Consider the following 20,026-nt stretch of genomic DNA (forward strand, 5'->3'; position numbering starts at 1 on the left):
ATCAGGTCATTCTGATCAAAACACTGTAATCAATACTCACACCTGATCAGGTCAGGTCAGGAGCCGACGGCTAACGAGCTTAATTGGCTGCGTTGCCATGGCGATGCGGCGGCGATGAGTCACTCTCTGCTGGCGTCTGTCTTCCATCGTTTCTCTTTTTGCTTTTATATATATATATATATATATATATATATATATATATATATATATATATATATATATATATATATATGGTACTCTCTCCACCTTTCTCTCTCTCCTCCACCCTCTCTCTCCATCCTAATTGGTCCAAAATCCTCTCAGTCAAACCATCGCTAGGATCTCTCTTCCCAAATCAGCCCAAACGCCACTGCTGTCAATCATCGATGTCCCGCCCATCTCGGTCTCGCTATCGCTCCCGATTGGTCCAGGAGCTCTGGCCGTCAGAACGATGTCACGCAGGTCATCTCATCAGCCAGTTCGTCCTCGTCGTGGCCCGTTCTGATTGGCTCCTCGTCGCTGTAGAGCGCCCCCGGGTCGCTGAGGAAGGCGTGGCTGCCGGCCCCCAGCAGGTCGCTCGCCGCCGACTCCATCTCGTCCACCGTCATGTGACACGCGTCGGCGATCTCACGCTTCGCAAACGCCACAAACTTCGGATCCCGAGCATAAAGACCAAGACCCTCTGATATCAACACCTAGAGAGAGAGAGAGAGACACACACACACACACCCAGAGACAGAGAGATGTTCAATCTCCACTATCTGTAATGGATACCAATAATGAATCAATGTCAATAACTAATCAATATGAAAGCTGAATAAATAAGCGTGCTCACTGCCTCCACCAGACTGTCGGCAGAGCCTCTCTTCTCACTGAGCTGAGAGCCCAGCTGAGGGGGGACTCTGAGGGTGCTGTAGGCTCTGTATGGAGACGGGCCTGCAAGAGAGACCAGAGGAGAGACCAGTCCAGGCCCCCAGCATCATGTCTCAGCATTGAAGCCTATTTTTATAAGCATTTTTTACATCTATGGAAAATAAAATGAAAACCCCCCCTCTGCAAACGAAATTTAAATTGGTTTGGGCCTGTTTAAGCTGGATGAGGTATTTATATATAATCAGTTTGGGCTTTTAGTTGGGGAATCAGGGGCAAATTGACATTGGACAAACTAAATGTACGTATTACCCAGCAATCATCACTGCATTATCTGTATTATGTACAAAAAAAACGTACAAAAGAATATAAGAAATTAGTCATTAATTGAACATTTTATTCATAGTTTATGTAGAATAACAAGCATACCATTTTGTTACAGATTGCTACTGATTTCTTTTTAATAAGAAAAGACACGACGACTGAAATGGGTTTGTGTTTTTGAGGGTACAGCAAATGGCACGACAAAAAAACGAGTGTTCTTCTTGACTTTGAACACAGGCTTTTGGATGATGACTGTTGGATGATAGGGGGGCTCCCTCTACCCCACAGACAGCTGCACTGCCTTGCACTACCCATAGCCACGCCCCTGGATCACAGCAGCTACAGGGTATTAAAAACAGCACAGTGCAGCATGAGGCCAGCAGGGGGAGCTACAGCATACAACAACATGCAGGAGTGTTCCAGTGCGATGAACATATGAGACTCCCTAAAACATGTCATTTTGTGTGCCTAATGCACATTCTCGTGGGCTCACATTGCCTCGTCTCCTCACTTGTTCATGTCTTTATAAGCCTTCACCATAACCTAAGTCTAACCCAGAGCTATTGAGATAGAAGAGTTCACTCCACTGAACCCTCCTTCTTCTTCTTCTGTCTACCTTGCAAGAGTTCCTGGAAGGTTGTGGATTAAGCAGCGCTGTAGAGTTGCAACAGAATGGACCGTTTGTGATGCACTTTGAAAGGGTAAGACGTTTAAAGAATCAAATTGTATATTATCAGCTTTATTATAGCATTATTTTATGCATTCAAACGGCCCGCCACTTACTTCCTGGAATGATCCTTGAAGGTCCACTATAGGTTGATGCTAGAATGGAGCCTATGGAATGGAGCTACGTGAGTCACGTGACGATCAAGCATTTTCTCTGCCTAAACCCAAACGCTTCCTCTGTGGTGAAATGGCTTCACAGATCCATCCATCCCTCCACACTCAGCATCCAAACAGAGGACGGAGTAAAAGAGGAGGGAGCGTACCTGTTGTCCCTGCAGGGCCTCCGTACCAGGCCGGTCTGGGGGTGGAGCCTGTCATGCTGACTCCTGACGGACAGACAGACAACACTGCTCACCCTTCCACATATATTACACATTTATTTATTATTCACAATTTTGTATTTTGATCTTCTGTTGTGTGTTTCTGCTGCGTTGAAAGAGACACCGAACCAAACTAGCCCGTTAAAAACCATCCTGAGTCCTGATCATGTGACCTCACATCCTGTTTAGCTCTGTGGTGAAATTAATCCTCCAAGGCAGAGGGGGCGCTGTGGCTGCACTAGCAGTGCCTTTGACATCACTTCCTGTCTATTGCGAGCGCTGGAGCGGGGTTGTTGATCTGGATGCTAGGGAGGAAAGTAGCCTAGGAGGACAGCCTGTGTTTGTGCAATAAATCATATTTCAACTTCCGCTAATAGTTTTGAGTTATTTGAGCTAAATAGAAAAGGTCACAACAGCTCTACGTATCAGTCTGGACAGCCACAGAAATGTCAGGGGGCGGGACTACTTGCCTTGACATACAACTCCTTCAGCCAATCAGCGTTGCCAAACCCAATCCAAATCACGTTACCAAGAAACTCGCCTGTGCATAATCCTGTCCTTTAATTGTTGTTATTGAGTCTCTTTCTGTCATAACTGCACTTATGGCCGTGTTTACTGTACTAACATTACTGCTCATTGCTTCGGGAGCCATTCGGGAGCCCTGATTGGCCGGTTACGTTGTCGACTACGACGCAGGTCCCTGATTGGTCCATGCACTTTGTAATTTCTGGAAATCACTGGGGGTGGGCTGGAGTCCAGACTGATAGGTAGAACTAGTGTCCTCTAGAGAGAAAGTGGCATCAGCGGAGGACCAAAATGCGAGACTCATTAGCCAATGAACAGCCAGGAATGGGTCTCGTACTACTTTTGCATGCTAAAATAAAGCTGATAATGTACAATTTGATTCAAGGGATGAAAAACCCTTTCAAAGTACAACACAAACTGTCTATTCTGCTGCAACTCGACAGTGCTGCTTCTTTTACTCAAGAGTTCCAGGACCTTACTTCCTGGAACTCTTGAGAGTAAAAAACTGGTCCATTGGAGTGAATGGAGATGTCGGGACTCTTCTATCTAGACGGCTCTGGGTAGAACCAAACAGAATGTGAGGTCACATGATCAGGATGGTTTACCAGACTAGAAGCAAACGGCCCTCATCACTTCTACTCCTCTACTGGTCCAGCTTGCCGGCTGGGCGGGGTTTGGACACCAGTCGGGGCCAATCACAATGCTTAAAAACAGAGAACTCCACCCAGCCGGGAACCCGGGCAACATTTACCAAACGCACAGTCAGGTAGGCAGCTGGTTCTCTCCTCACCTCCTTCTCCGGTGCCTCCCTTCTTACCCTCCCCCCCTGCGCCCCCCCACGACGGGCTGCCCTCCTCCTCCACCAGGATGAGAGGAGCGTAGAGGAGGCGCCCGCGCCGAGGACATGGCTTCGCCCAGGAGGCCGAGGAGCCAGTGGAGGAGCGGCCACACGACTGACGAGACTCATAACTACCATACATCTGAAGAGAGGAGGAGAGAGGAGAGGGGAGGAGAGAGGAGAGGAGGAGTGGAGGAAACGAGAGAGGAGAGGAGAGGAGAGGAGAGGAGGAGTGGAGGAAACGAGAGAGGAGAGGAGAGGAGAGGAGAGGAGAGGAGAGGAGGAGTGGAGGAAACGAGAGAGGAGAGGAGAGGAGAGGAGAGGAGAGGAGAGGAGAGGAGAGGAGGAGTGGAGGAAACGAGAGAGGAGAGGAGAGGAGAGGAGGAGTGGAGGAAACGAGAGAGGAGAGGAGACAGGAGTGGAAGAGAGGAGGAGTGGAAGAGAGGAGAGGAGACAGGAGTGGAAGAGAGAGGAACATTTGGTTAATTTTATATTTTCATTGAGAAAGAATCAGTGTTGTGTGTGTCTAGGTGTGAGCGTGTGTGTGTGTCTAGGTGTGTGTGTGTGCGTGTGCGTGTGCGTGTGTGTGTGTGTGCACGTGCGTGCGTGTGTGTGTGTGTGTGTGTGTGTGTGTGTGTGTACCTGGGCGCGGGCTCTGCTGGGGGGGGAGGTTGGGTGGTAGGTCCCGGGTGGGGGCAGGTCGTCGCTGCTTCCCTGCCTCCTCAGACAGTCGATGTTGAACGACGGCTTGCGACCTGACAGTTAAAATCATAGGAATTATTTCAGCATAATGGACTAACATTAAACAACATTCAATTTAGCATATTAACAACAATGAATGATCAGATTTTTCTCTCTTTTTATGTTGGTATAAAATTGTCGATTTTAATTATTTTAGCTATTGATCAGATATTTAGATATTGTGGTCACCTGTGGGCGTGGCCGGCAGTAGGCGTCGCCTGGCCGTCCTCCTGCCGTCACTGTTGCCATAGCTACTGTTGCTGTAGGGGGCGTGGCCATCGTACTGCTCTCTGTACAGGGGCGGATCACCATGGTAATGTCTGACACACACACACACACACACACACACACACACGCACGCACACAAAGTGAGTTAAAAATGGTGGTAAGCGTACTACTGGTGGCACGTGAGGCTCCACCTCCAGAAAGATCCAATAGAGAGCCAAAGTGAACATCACTTCCTGCCTTTCTCTGTGTACCAGCGTCTGAACGCCATCTCTTTTTTTTGGTCAAGTTAAAACAGTGTAAAAATTACACCGGAAGCGGAAGAAGCACCCATCATGCATCATGGCAGCTAGAAATAAGGTGGATAGGCCCTTTTCAGCAAGTAAAGCAGGTGTAACCAATAACATTAATGAAGGCCCTGTCACTGGACACCTAAATGTAATGGAGCCACCATTAATGATATCGGTTACACCTGCTTTACTTCCTGCTTTACCACCTCAAAAGGTATGGTAAGGTAAGCTACTATACATGTTGGCGCTTTAAATCAGTGAATTTGATTTTATGGAGAAAACAATGTTGTCTGTCTGTCTTTCTGTTTTTCTACCTGTCTGTCTTTCTACCTGTCTGTCTGTCTGTCTCTATACTTGTCTGTCCGTCTGTCTGTCTCTATACTTGTCTGTCTCTATACTTGTCTGCCTCTCTACCCGTCTGTCAGTCTACCTGTCTCTGGAGGTGATGCTGTCGTTGTCTTCGTCTCTGCTGTAGTAGCCCTGTTCTCCTCTGTACGACACCATCTCTCCGTCCATCTGTCCATTCCTCCAGTCTGTCCTCTGTCTGGAGTCTCTCTGTGCGTCTCTGTGAGGGGCGGAGTCTCTCTGTGTGTCTCTGTGAGAGGCGGAGTCTCTCTGTGCGTCTCTGTGAGGGGCGGAGTCTCTCTGTGCGTCTCTGTGAGGGGCGTGCCTCTTGTGCTCCAGCAGGTGGTGGTGATGCTGCGTGACGGACGGCCTCCTCTCGTCTCCGTGGCAACGGAGGTCGTCCAGGTCGTTGCCGTTGGGCGTCAGGGAGAGCGAGCCGACCCGGTGGATTAGACCATTAGACACGCCCCCCTCGCCCAGAGCACCTGGAGAGAGAGAGAGAGAGAGAGAGAGAGGAGGGGAGAGAGAGAGAGAGAGAGAGAGAGAGAGAGGAGGGGAGAGAGAGAGAGAGAGAGAGAGAGGAGGGGAGAGAGAGAGAGAGAGAGAGAGAGAGAGAGGAGGGGAGAGAGAGACAGAAAGAAAGAAAGACAGAGAGTTTTTCACATGGGATAAGGCAGGGTAGCCCATAGCCGCAAAACAACATGTGGATTAAAGTCCAGATGAAACAGCATTTTGAGAGTATCTAACTTGTCTAACTTAATGTTGTGTCCTTACGTAAGCATGAACCAGCCAATTTCAACCAATAATATCACATTTGTCTGTCAGTGTGTGTGTGCAAGTGTCGTGTGTGCACGTGTCGTATGTGTGTGTGTGTGTGTGTGTGTGTGTGTGTGCACGTGTCGTATGTGTGTGTGTGAGAGTGTTGCTCTGGTTACTGCTGTTACTGGTGGTGGTAACTGGCGTTTACCAGTAGGAGTGGAGCCTCGCCGATCTTTCTCTGGTCCATAACCATTCTCACTCTGCAGAGAGAGAGAGAGAGAGAGAGAGAGAGGGGGAGAGAGAGAGAGAGAGAGAGGGGGGGGGGGGGGAGAGAGAGAGGTTGATTAGTTGGTTAATTTTGATTAAAACTAACTTGCATTAAGTGCAGTGGATTTGACATGATGCAGACCCTGAGCAACACCTTGCAGTGTGTTTGAGGTGACACCAGTCACTGTGGAGAAAGTAGATCATAGTTTACATCATGTTGTCTGTGAAGTGGCACCATACTCTCAGTTTAGCAGGCCATCATGTGTGCCTACAGTATATATACTGTATGTATATATATGTTAGCCTTCGTCCAGTGTGTGAGTGAAGGTGGATCAGACCGTGTGCCTCACCTGTGCATAAGGCACGGCCTAACCATCATCCCTGTCAGGGTGGGAATTTCCTCATTTTAGGGGCGTGGCCATCTGGCCTTCAGCATCACAAACTTTTTTAGGGCACAAGGTCACATGCCAGGGCACAAGGTCACATGCCAGGGCACAAGGTCACATGCCAGGGCACAAAGGTCATTGCTCGATTGATGTTGAGAATATCAACATGCTCCTCAGACATAATATAAAATGACCATGAAAAGCTATACACGGCTAAAATGACATTTTAGAAATGACATTTTATTTACTTTCCGTCCATGTCCATGGCATCCGCCATTTTCTGCAAATGTCACAAGACACGTCACAAGTCGTGAACTTGGATCGTTCCACTTAACATGTCGTGAAAACCACATGAGGGGGCCGTCCACATGGACTTATGTCATATTCACGGTAAACACGAGCTCACTTGAAGGGCCCATATGATAGGACCCGAGTGGTAAAAGACCGGGGGGACCGACCTTATATGGAGTGTGGTCTTCCTGGCCTTCGTCCTCCAGCATGGCCTCGTCCTCTTCCTCAAAGTCCTGATTCAGAGCCAGACGCATCTCTGGACCCAGGTCCTGTAGAGTCTTCAGACCTGCTTTACACAGCTGCACACACACGCACGCACGCACGCACGCACGCGCACGCACACACACACACACACACACACACACACACACACACACACACACACGCACACGCACACACACACACACACACACACACACACACACACACACACACACACACACACACACACACACACACACACTTCTTAGCTAGACCCAGAGCCATTGAGTGGTGCCAAATTTGGAAGTCCAAGTGCTTGATACTCCACGACATCAACAAATCTATAAATCTATACACACACCTGTGTCAAGAGGAGGAGACACCGAGCAGCCAATCACACACCTGTCTCTCTCACTGCACCGGTTATAAAACAAAATGCTAACATACATACAGTACACATAATACCAGACACCAGTGTTGGAAATTAGCCAAGGCAAAAACGCCCCCAAGAAAAAACCATGATCCAGGGGCAAAAATTGATAATTTTGATAATTTTATTTTCATTAAATTCATTTAATTTCCATCTCTAACACACTCAGTAACCTACCTGCAAGCTGTTTGCCAGAAGACAACGATGAAGAACACACTCACACAAACAGCGCTGTTGTTCACACTATGCTTTAGCAACTTTATGCACTAATTATTATTTTTTAAAGTGCCCCCAGAATTTTGTAAATGCCCCTGTTAGTTAGCCAGAGTGGATATTTTTTTCAATTTCCTACACTGCAAGACACACAGATCACCTTCACCCACCTACTGTCACACTACACCCATTTTCTTTACAGAGGTGCTGTAACTATGGAACACATATCAATGTCACCAATCAAGCATTATCTCATAACTCCGTCAAATCCAAACTCTCACACACACACACACACACACGGGGACGCGCGCGCACGCACACACACACGCGCACACGCACACACACCTGCACGGCGGAGGGGTTGTGGTGGTCGTCCAGTGTCTCCGTGAGGCCTCCTCTCTCTTTCCTCTTCCTGAACTTCCTGAAATAATCCTGGATCAGGAAGGTGGCGTAGAACTTCCCCACTGTCACCTCCTCTTCTACAGGAGAGAGAGGGGGAGCAGGTTCAAGGTGCAACTAACCATTATTCTAATTGTCGATTAATCTGTCGTTTATTTTATTTCTTTTTGGTCTACAGAATATCACAAAATGGTGAATAAATGTCAAACACCTTTTCCCCAAAGCCCAAGATGACGTCCTCAAATTATCTCTTATTTTGTCCTGACTCCTGACCAACAGTCCACAAGTTACCACAACCCAAAGATAATCAGTTTGCTGTCACAGAGGACTAAAGACACTGCAGAAAATATTCACATTTAAGAAGCTGAATGAGATAATTGCAGTATTTGTTTCTTAAAAACTAGTCTAAACTATTAATAGATTTTAAAAAAATAGCTGGCAAAAGAAATTCTGTCAATCAACTAATTGATTAATTGACTAATGGTTGCAGCTCTAAGTAGTAGATAGCAGTACTTGTAGTATTCTACCTTCATGTGGAGGTATGACTTCATCCAGGAGTTTTGGTTTCATTCTCTTCCAGATCTTCTTGATGATCACCCTCAGCTCCTCGTTCTCCTGTTCCGGGATACCTAGCAACAACACAGAGTGGGCGGGGTGAGAAAAGTGATGCAAACGAATCGATGACGACATCAAGAACACATACAAACAACACAACAACAACAATGACATAAATATGTTGAAAGGGGTTCAAGCCTCTAGCAGGTGGTCTCCCATAATGTTGTTGTTTTTTCTCTCAATCGGACTTACGGTGAGGAAGTTATTGCCTTTCATGTAAAACATTTAATTACAGTGCCACCTTCAGGTCGATTGAGTTCATATTTCTGGACCTAGTAATGGTTACGAATTGGGTCAAATTTGATGTATCTGCGAAAATGGCCTGCATTTATCCAAAGCTCTTTACAATCAGTAGGTACATTCACCCATTCACACACTGATGGTGGCAGGCTGCCACGCAGGGTGCTGGCACACCATCAGGAGCTACTTGAGGTTCAGTATCTTGCTCAAGGACACTTCGACATGCGGAGGCGGGGATCGAACCACGGACCTCTTTTATCCAAAGAGATTAGTGAACGACCCGCTTTACCTCCTGAGCTATATATAGCCGTGCCGAGGTCTTCTACCTGTTCTATTTGTAAAGTGCTTTGAGATAACTCATAACTGATTTGGCGCTATAGAAATATAACATTGATAGCCTGCATGTCAAAGAGGCAGAGGCTGACAGTTTGAAGGCCCAGACCTACTGCTGAAGTGTGGGCAGGAGAGACACCCCCCCTCCATGTTCCTACCATCAGTCTTGATCTTGAGCGCGGTGCGGACCAGAGCAAACAGCGTGGCGTTGAAGGTCACCGTCCCGTCTGTGTTCAGAGGCATGTTCATCGCCACCAGCCTCTGGGGGGCGACACATATCAATGATATTATAGCTGATCAGCTACTAATGATCCAGTTTCTCTATGAGGAAGACTGTTACATAACGTAGTTATTCCCAAATCACTATGTTCTATGTTCTATGTTCTATGCTGCAGAACTACCGTAATTTCCGCACTATAAGGCGCACCTGAGTATAAGCCGCAGCAGCAAAATTGCCTGTTTGTTACATATATAAGCCGCACCGGACTATAAGCCGCAGGTGTTTTAATGTTTAATTACCATATGTAAGGGTTCGTGCACAGAGGGGATTGTCGGGAAAGAGATGGCTGTTTGAGGAAGCTCCCATTTATTAACATTTCAACAAAATAACATAACACAACACCACCTGTGTTTTTTTTTACAGTGCACACAGTGTCCGCGGTGTGGTGAAAAGAGGGCAAGAGAGGAAATTAAAACAGAAGTGGATTTATAGTTAGAAAGAGTGCTAAAGAAGAGAGAATTCCGTTTTTTCTTTTTTCTTTTAGTTACTCACAGTACTATTGACCAGTCCAACTCAAAAGATATTCGGCAGTTTCACTTTGAGCTCTTGTTCCGCCTCCGCTGTCCATCAATGGTTATGACGAGTCTCGCTGGGTACAGTACGCCAAAACGATATCCATTGACTTTAACCTTTTCGATGATGCTGTTGTATGTTGCGCGTTTCTGTTGCACCAACGCGGAGAGGTCCTGCCGGACGAAAAAGCGCGTACCCTCCCAGGTGAGGGGCTTCTTCCCCGCAGCCTGGAGGATGAGTTGACGGTCGGGCCAGCGGAGTAGGCGGATGAAGATGGCCCTCGGTGGCAGGCCGGGGTCTGGACGTGGCCGAGGCGCCCGGTGTGCCCTGTCCACCTCTGGTGGTTTCTCGCCTTCCTTCAGGTCCAGGATGTAACACAGGATTTTGCCAAGGAAAGCGTCCATGTCACCAATCTCAGCTCCCTCTTTTACATTGATCAGGCGAATGTTATTTCTTTTACTCCTGCTGATTAAGTCATCAACCTGCGTGTGCAGGGTTTCGATTTGTTTTTGCATTTTATCCATTTTCGGACTCACTGTGTTGTTTTTGTCCTCCAGTGCGCTGATGCGCTTTTCCGCATTAGAAACTCTGTTCACGGTTGCCTTATTTTCTTTAGTGAGTGAGTGGATGGACTTCTGCACGTTTTCAAACTTGTTTTCAAGCTGCTCAAACCTCTGAGCGATGTCGGACTTAATCGATAGTGTTTCACGGAGTAAAAGTTTAGCCCAAGCCGGTGTATCTCCAGCCTCCAGCAGGTGAGTCATTTCCTCATTCATGGCGGTGATTGCTTCGTCTTTTTCTTTCTGCTTACTGGTTTTCAGTCTTGTGCTTCTTCCAGCAGACATTCGCCCCACTCTTTAAAGTTATTCAGTTGGTTCTGGTCACCTTATTCATTTTAGATCAGATCGCTAAAACATATTGTTTGGTCTGGTGTAGCAGCTGTCTAGCTGAGCGCCATGTTCGCCGTGCGATCACGTGATGCCGGTTGATTTCCGCCAAATGATGTGCAGATGAAGCTGTGTAACCTGTAAAATCCATAGATTTAGGAGGTCCCCTAGTGGCCGTTAGCTGGAAAAATCCATAGATAAGCCGCACCGTTATATAAGCCGCAGGGCCGAAAAATGGGGGAAAAGTCGCGGCTTATAGTGCGGAAATTACGGTACTTTCCTGAGATGGCAAAGTGTTAACAGTTTATAGAACGTGGGCGGGGCCAGTACATGGTGATGATGTAATATAAAGTGGGTGGGGTAAGTGCATGCTGATGATGCAACATCCTGCAGAGCAGCAGCATGGCTCTGTCACGGCTTTCAATAGTTGTTTATACAGTGGAGCTCTCTGGCTACGGGGACATGGGTGCACTGGACACTAGCCTCCCCTCCCTTCCGTGAGAGGAGTCTGGCTGCACGGAAACAGGCTGCCTGCTGGTACGGCTGGCACGGAGCAGAAAACCCACGGTTCGGATCGCGTGGCGGATTTTGAGCCACGGACCACAAATTTTTTGGATCAGCAATTTTTTTTTAATTAAATAAAATCTCAGATTTTTTCTCTAAAAATTAGATTTTCGATTTTGATTAGATTTTTTAATACTATTATACTTCTCTAACATTTGTTGCCCTGCACAGCTAAAAAAAAGTGACACAATTTATGCTTTTACTCTGAAGGCAGAACAACCCAACTTCCTGTTTTAGCGTGGTGACAGGGTGAGTATGGAAACCTAACGTTGCAGCCATAACGTTAAGCTACTCGGTGGCCCCACGTGTTGTTTTGTTGTTATGTGTCCTAAAGGCAACATTTCACCATCCGGTGATAACGTGTTCGTGAAAAGTGTGCGCGTGTGTGTGTGTGTGTGTGTGTGTGCGTGCGCGTGTGTGTTGTAGTCTCTTAAAACAGACTGTCTCATCTACATCCGGCGAATGCAGCTATACACAGTCTGTACGTTACACCCCCAGAACATGCACAAGGAAGTTGGGGAAAAAACCTTCAGACTGGAAGGAAGTTCGACGGAATCCGACCAATCACGACACGTGTGTCCATGGAAAAAAATTCTGATTGGACTAATGAGCGGAAGACCCGCCTTAAAAAAATTCTGATTGGACTAATGAGCGGAAGACCCGCCTTTCTGCTTCCCATTCCGGTTGCCGCATGCTTCTCCCCCACGAACTACAGACGGTATGGCGGAAGCATTTGAAAATTGCGGAAGCCAACTCATCTGTTCTAAGAGACTGTGTGTGTTGTGGCTCTCGTTATCTTGTGCAGCCCGCAACACGCTGCTCGCATTCCTGTGCTTTTTCAGAGGTGTTGAAATAAGTTTATCACGCTGCTGTCTTTAGTAGCCACTAGCCACAGCCTTCAGAGAGACTTTACAGCGGGGAGAAGGGATGAGGAAGCTGCACGCGTACATGAGAGAGAGAGCCGCCATACCATAATTACCATAGTTCAAGTGAAAATCGATTTGACGATTTGACGTCATCATATTTGACAGGGAAGCCAAAATGCTCCAATACAGCTGATTTAAATGATGCGGGAGGCTTTTCCGATTCAGCTGCTTGTCGGCTCGTACTTGCGCTCGCCATGATGATGCCTGTCTGTGTCTGGCTGCACTGCAGGCATTCTCATACACTAGCGTTAAACGTTAAATGCAACGAAAAAGAGGGGGGTCCGCGGACCACGGACGTTCCGAACCGCGTTTCGAACCGCGGGGGCTGATCCGTATGGTTCGGATCCGTGCCAGCCCTAGCTGCTGGCATAAGCCCTCCCCTGCTCTACAGCTGCTCTCCCATTGGATGCGTCGATTTCAGACGCTGCCGGATTTCTGCTCCCCGCTTAAGAAGCTCTGTCATTGCCTCCGACCATGTCAATCAGAGCGGCTTCCGCTCCCTCCTCCCTGTGTGTAAATAGTCCCCTGCCGCCACAGTGAAAACAACAACGCTAACTAGCTAGCAAGCTAATGGCAGAAACCTACACACTAGCTCGTTGCTACACGCTGAAAATGGCAAGTTGGATTGTTGGAAACTATTTTCCAAGGGCACTGCCGCCAAGCGCCGCCCATCACAATCCGACTATGGAGACCTGCGCCGCCAGACTCCTCACGGAAGGGAGGGGAGGCTGGCCAGCGAGACTAACTGGACATTCGCTACATGGACCAGACAAAATTACAGTTGATTTAACTATACTGGCGCGCACGCACACACACACACGCACACACACACACACACACACACACACACACACACACACACAGCATAGTATTTTACCTTGCAGGCCACTCTGTGGGGACAGAGCTTCCCGAAGCCCAGAGGAGGCTGGATCCTCCTCAGCAGAGCCACAACATCCAGATGTTTGATACGCCCTCTACAGACCAGAGACAGACAGTGCAGGAGAAGATGTTTGATACGCCCTCTACAGACCAGAGACAGACAGTGCAGGAGACAATAGAATAGAATTCAGTTGCCACACCCAGCTGTTCTATACGCCCTCTGGAACCAAATCTGAGAGTATTTTTATTGTCGGATACTGTATGTCCAGAACTCCATGACTGCCTTCTTCTTCTTCTTCTTCTTCTGTGGTGTTTAATGGCAGTTGCCATCCTTTATGTTGCATTACCGCCTCCTCCTGGATTTATCCATCCTCTGTTTCCCTACATTCTGTCCCTATTTGACACTTATTTGCTCAAACAACCCCATGCCTGTCTGTATTGTAGGTAGAGAGGTAACAGAGAAACTTTTATGTTGTTATGTTTATGTTGTTATGTTCATCTGTGTGTGTGTGTGTGTGTGTGTGTGTGTGTGTGTGTGTGTGTGTGTGTGTGTGTGTGTGTGTGTGTGTGTGTGTGTGTGTGTGTGTGTGTGTGTGTGTGTGTGTGTGTGTGTGTGTGTGACCATTTCACAGCTGGGCTACAGGTGTAAACTTCTAGTTTTCATATTTGGTAGCCTAGGTCATGTCCATAAGCTGGTTGTGAGAGGCCTTCAGATGGCTGGTCTCCCAAAGAGAAGGGCCAAGCAGTTAGCGAGATATTGTTCAGTATCTACTATTATCGGCAGCCGCTCAATATGGAGGAGGCGCTGCTTTTTGTACCCATGAAGTGGATACTGACCGCTACCTTGCATTACAGTATAACTGTATATATCAACCTGCCATGTTATCATCCTGTGTGTTTCTTATGTGTATGCATTATTGTGTTTGCCATCTGGGCACTCATGTAACTGACTGACTCCCAGCATTTGACTGCACTATTACTGTTTATCAGTGTTGGGAAGTAACGAGTTACTAGTTACTCGTTACTGTAATAATATTCCTTTTTCCAAGTAACGAGTAGTGTAACGAATTACTATAGAATATAAGTAATAATATTACAGTTACTTCAAGATAAACGAGCTCGTTACGTTAGTCGTTACATCTTTTGTTGAGTCCATTCTGTGATGCCGCTGCGCTGCAAAACGACACGCAGTCGGCATTCACTGATCACAAGCAGCATGGCTTTAACGCTCCCAAAACAAGGTGACGTCACCGCAGAGCCCATTCAGAGCACCAACAGGCAGGCACACCTCCCTCTCTGTCCTGCTGAGCCGAGGAGGAAAATCCGTGGCTGCGGATATATTCCCATGACTTTGTTTTTGTCGGGAAGAAAGGTGACACGATTGAACATCAAAGTCAAATGTAAACGGTGTCCAGGACAGGTAGGCTACTACTCTTTCCACTGTGAAAAACACGAGCTCAAACTTCCTAACGTTAACGTTACGAGACGAGAGGACAGCACAACAGAAACCGGAAAACTGTTAAAAATACAGAGATAACGTAAAAACTCACAAGCTGGTGGACATCAAACATTGCTGTTATTATTGTCAGGTTAATGTTAATGTTGCAGAGCTAACGTTATTTGTGACACAAACTTGTTAAGCAAAGATGTAGCCTATACGTATTGAGTTTGCATTGGCAGTGCATACTGCATTCTATAAAACAGAAGATAAAAGATTGCATCTTGTCAGTCATCACTTTGAGCCAGGTGTGCTCTTCATCAAGCATCTCTGTAGGAAGCTGTGCTCTGGCAAAGTGATTAGTTTAAATGGAACGGCACATAATAGACCTAGTTCACACATTCGCACCGCAAAGTCTGCATTTTGATGAGAAAAACGCTATGGGCCTTTTTCACAACGGCCATTTGTGTCTAGAAGACAGAGTATACACAGGTGCAACCAACTAACTAATTAAGGCTCCAGCACTGGAACACCTAAATGGACTGGAAGTTGGAAGCCCTAATTAACATCTTGGTGCACCTGTGTTACCTCCTGCCTTTTAGACACAAAATCGCTGCAGTGAAAAAGGCCTATTGCATTTGTGTGGAATGTAACGGAAAAGTAATATAACGAGTATCTAACGAATTACTTTTGGCATGGAGTAATAAGTAAAGTAATAATATTACTTTTGAAAATAGTAACGAGTAATATGTAATATATTACTTTTTTAGTAATGAGTGCCCAACACTGCTGTTTATGTCCTTTGCATACTTGTATTTATGTGGACATAAATAAATATTTCAAATAAAAAATCGGTGTGTGTGTGTGTGTGTGTGTGTGTGTGTGTGTGTGTGTGTGCGTGCGTGTGTGTGTGCGTGTCATACTTTGCTTCTGGGTCGTATTCGGACCAGATCCTCTTAAACTCGTCCAGGTGATGGGGCCCCAGAATCGACCAATCACGCGTCAGATAGTCAAAGTTGTCCATGATGACGGCGACAAACAGATTGATGATCTGAGGGTGAGAGAACCAATCAGGATTTAATCTATTTATTGATGGTTTTGATTGTTGTGATCAAAGACGTTGATTTTACAGCAGCTTTTCTCAAGAACTGGCAAAAGAAAAAGTTGGAACCCCCCCATTCCCCCTACTACCTAATGGCAACTTTTCTCAAAAATTGCAATGGGATTTGCAAAGTTTTATGAACTGGCAAAAATTGCAAGTTGAGGAAGCTGTTTTGCTGAGGAATTGCAGGAATATTGAAATTATATTGAATTTGCAGTAATTATTGTGATTGCAAAATGGCTATTTCCTGGAGGGACTGACATGCGTCTGTGTGTTAGGGATGGGCAGTTCCAGTCAGTTTTTCCTACCTGTTTCACGTTGATGTTCTATAAAAACGTATGTGCGCGCGATGTAAGAACAACCCACGGCACCATTTGTGCCAAAGAGCTGATATTGATAAGAACGGAAGATAGTTTGTTCCACTTTCCACTGCAACATAATAAGACTGCAGCAGGTGCTGTTGTAAAAGAAGCAGTGACTCATCTTGTCTTCAGTCTACTCTTTGTCTGCGATAAAACAGAAGTAGCGGCCATACTGTTTCCGGTCATATCTCTGTGAAAAACTTTATTTTAGAAGCCAAAATATCGCTTATTGCCAACAAACCAGCCAACAGATATCAAAGCTGATGGACTTTATGGAAAGAGCGTGACTCAAACTGGTTGAAACTTACTATTGTGGCGTTTTGAGCCTGGTGAACACTTAGTTAGCAAACATAGCAGCTAACGGCTAACATCTAGCAAATGGCAGAGGGTATTATTTGTCTATGACACGTCACTCGTTAGACAACATACTCTACATTGAACAAGTGAGTGAACACTGACATTCAAATTGATGCCCATCACTACTGTGTGTGTGTGCATGCATGTGTGTGTGTGTGTGTGCATGTGTGTCTGTACGTGTGTGTGTGTGTGTGTGTGTGTGTGTGTGTGTGTGTGCGTGTGTGTGTGCATGTGCCTGTGCGTGTGTGTGTGCATGTGTGTGTCTGTGCGTGTGTGTGTATGTGTGTGTGTGTGTGTGTGTGTGTGCATGTGTGTGTGTGTGTGTGTGTGTGTGTGTCTGTGTGTGTGTGCGTCTCTGTCTGACCAGGAAGGCACACAGCATAAAGAAGCTGATGAAGTAGATGATGGCGAAGTTGCTCCCGCAGCTGAGCTCCTCCCCCGGCAGGTGGTCTGACTCGGGGTCGCAGCGTTTCCCCGGCAGGCTGGCTAACATGATCTCCTGCCACGCCTCACCTGTCGCACACCTGCAAAGATACACACATAGAGTACCACAGGGATGACGTATTTGTGTCGGCTTAACCAATCTTTACTTCCTAACTTAAAACCTGTCTATAAATATCCAAGAAGCTCCTTTTTTTCTCTTTTAAGATTCATTTTTGACCTCCTGAGCTTCCTTGTGCCACCATAACCAGAAATCACTGCTATTTTGGTTCGTCAGGTAAAAAGTCTGTGGTTTTAGAATGGGGATTTCACTTAAATGCATCAAATAAGGTCTGTGGTTAACAAAAGTTTATGGGAGCGCAAATTTGGGTTCAGCATGATAATCTTCACAGACGTTAATGGGAGGATGGAGAGAAGGAGACACAGAGAGAGAGAAAGAGAGAGAGGAGGAGGAAGAGGAGCAGACGAGGAGCCGACCTGAAGAGGAGCAGCACGGCCTGAGGGAACGTCTGGAAGTTGTTGTTCCTGTTGATCTGAGTGTAGTCCTGCATCGCTATCTTCCCAAAGGTCTGAGAGAGAGAGAGAGAGGGAGAGAGTGAGAGGGGGAGAAGGGGGAGGGAGAGAGAGAGGGAGAGATGGGGGAGGGAGAGAGAGAGGGAGAGATAGAGGGAGAGAGAGAGAGAGAGAAGGGGGAGGGAGAGAGAGAGAGAGTGGGTGAGAGAGAGAAAGCAAGAAAATGAAAAAGATAAGTGGCAGTTGGAACAATAATATAACTGTTGGCACTGTCTATAGTTACAATACTGCTCCTTGACCCCACCCTTCCCCTCAAGCCCCGCATCCACCAAACTCTCAAATTCTTCTTCCGCATTTTCTAAAAATCACATTAACAAAATGCATTTACACAAAAGTCATAAAAGTTTATCCTGCTGAACACAAACTTTGCTGTTTCATAAACGTTAACCACAGACTTTATTTCATGCATTTAACCAAAATCCCCATACAAAAACCCCATTGCCTTTTACACGTACTGCTACTTTGCGGGGTACTCTATTTGATGAGGTGGCAGAGAGAACAGGTTGGTATAAGAGGCCTGAGCCTGTGTGGTGATGCCACACGCCGCCCTCTGCTGCATCACTGCAGTACTACTGACCCACCTGCATGCCGATCACAGCGTAGATGAAGAAGATCATGGCGATGAGCAGAGCGACATAGGGCAGAGCCTGCAGAGGAGGAGAGGAGGGCGTTAGATTCCCAACACTGCCGCTGTGCCCGGGAACCCAGGAGCAAGGCAGCACACAGACTCACAAATAACCAAATTGGGAAAGATAGATCAAATCTGTGGGAAAATCATGGAGGAGCAGCAGGCTGACCTGTACCACCTGTACCTGACTATGCTGAGTGTATAAGGAAGACAAGGTCTGCTCAGACACATCCCATCCACTGTCAGCAGAGTTCCAGCTACTCCATTCTGGTTGGAGGTATGGATCCCCAAGATCAGAACCACCAGAGCAAAACACGCGTTTATTATTTCCATGTTAAAGTCGAGCTGAACCCAAAAATGACTTTTCTTTTCTTTCAGTTCAAATACCTGGGTATGCAGTGCACCTATTTAATAATGTATACAAACAAAATCACAACAATCTAATTTCTTTAGTTTTTCACACTTTTTCACATCAAAAGTTAATTTTTCAAGATTTCATTGATAACAGTAATGTACAGTTTGCTGATGTCACCTAGAACTATCAAATTTCTACCCCATTTCAACCAATCATATCACGACATGCAGCTGTCAATCAAATCTTCATTTCAGGATCATTTTCTCTTCCAAATGAAGTAGAAAATGGCGCCTAGTGCCTGTCATCTGGCAGAATTCCTATCCCATAAACGAACTACTAACTTGGCCAATTGTTAGAAACATGAACAAAAAACAAAAAGTATAATCTCTAAGAATGCAAAGAAATGTAACTGGCTCGTTAAAACGCGCATTCCAGGGATATCGTATTTACAGCAGCGATAATGGCGCGCGCATCCGAGAGCTTGGTTGTCAGGGGTCGCACTTCGGAGATTCCAGGCCGACGTGCTGCACTCTCCGCTCGGCAACACGAAGGCAGCTGGCTGCCTGCGGCTCGCTGAGCTCCACTCCTCCCGTCAAGGCTCTTCCCGAGGGGAGCGCCACAACACACTGAACATGATACTATGACCCGCCTCTCAACCTGTCATCTTAGACAAACTATGTTTTCAGTCTGAAACGGACTCATATGCACGTGACGAACGGGTTCAGTTCGACTTTAATAACTAAATTAAATAAGATGTGAGATGTATTAATGGTAGGTGAAGTATTGGTCGGTTATTTTATCATGATTTTATTTTTATTTTTTATTATGATGATTGGAATATAGCTAGTCATCATCAGCAATATGCACTTTAAATATGCCGGGCTGCTATACATAATGCACTTTAATGCACTTCACGGGGGCACGGGGGGCACGGTGGCTCAGTGGTAGAGCTGTCGCCTCGCAGTCAGAAGGTCCTGAGTTCGATTCTCGCCTGGGACACTGTGGGCGCTGTGGTTGTGTTCCCCCCCATATCTTCAGTGCCTACTGCCCAGGTGGGGTATCTCGTCGTAAGGGCCTTTCTCTCTGTGTGGAGTTTGCATGTTCTCCCCGTGCTCCCCCAGGGGGTTCCTCCGTATATAACCACCCCACTAAAAACATGCAGAAGATCAGATCGTCATCGTCATCCGACCAGTGACGACAACATCCGAAGTTGGTCCCCGGGCGCTGTACGAGAAAGCGACCACTGCTCCTGGCCTGCCCCTCGGAGGAAAGGACATGCCTGGATGGGTTAAATGCAGAGGACACTTTTCACCGGCCACCGTCAGCATGAGTGTGTTGTGGCCGCATGCATGTATTGTGGTGTTCGTGTGACAATAAAAGACGGGGCTTGTCCTGTTACGAGAG

At 46.7% G+C, this 20,026-nt stretch overlaps 1 protein-coding gene across 1 annotated transcript in view; it reads right to left on the minus strand.

Annotated features, from left to right (window-relative positions):
* Nucleotides 1–422: 422 nt before the first annotated feature.
* LOC310795004 (voltage-dependent L-type calcium channel subunit alpha-1D-like) overlaps nucleotides 423–20,026 on the minus strand; it is a gene marked incomplete at its 3' end in the record, with an annotated part of 112,461 nt that continues 92,857 nt past the window's right edge. Inside the window, 16 exon segments of the mRNA XM_083657026.1 lie at nucleotides 423–674; nucleotides 815–915; nucleotides 2,163–2,222; nucleotides 3,535–3,724; nucleotides 4,225–4,337; nucleotides 4,513–4,643; nucleotides 5,269–5,668; nucleotides 7,002–7,185; nucleotides 8,076–8,209; nucleotides 8,657–8,758; nucleotides 9,476–9,578; nucleotides 13,365–13,461; nucleotides 15,728–15,855; nucleotides 16,990–17,149; nucleotides 17,544–17,635; nucleotides 18,221–18,286. Coding sequence (XP_083513152.1) covers nucleotides 423–674; nucleotides 815–915; nucleotides 2,163–2,222; nucleotides 3,535–3,724; nucleotides 4,225–4,337; nucleotides 4,513–4,643; nucleotides 5,269–5,668; nucleotides 7,002–7,185; nucleotides 8,076–8,209; nucleotides 8,657–8,758; nucleotides 9,476–9,578; nucleotides 13,365–13,461; nucleotides 15,728–15,855; nucleotides 16,990–17,149; nucleotides 17,544–17,635; nucleotides 18,221–18,286 — 2,313 coding nt within the window.

This window comes from Poromitra crassiceps, assembly GCF_964638095.1.
Source record: "Poromitra crassiceps genome assembly, chromosome: 20".
NCBI classification, from domain to species: Eukaryota; Metazoa; Chordata; class Actinopteri; order Beryciformes; family Melamphaidae; genus Poromitra; species Poromitra crassiceps.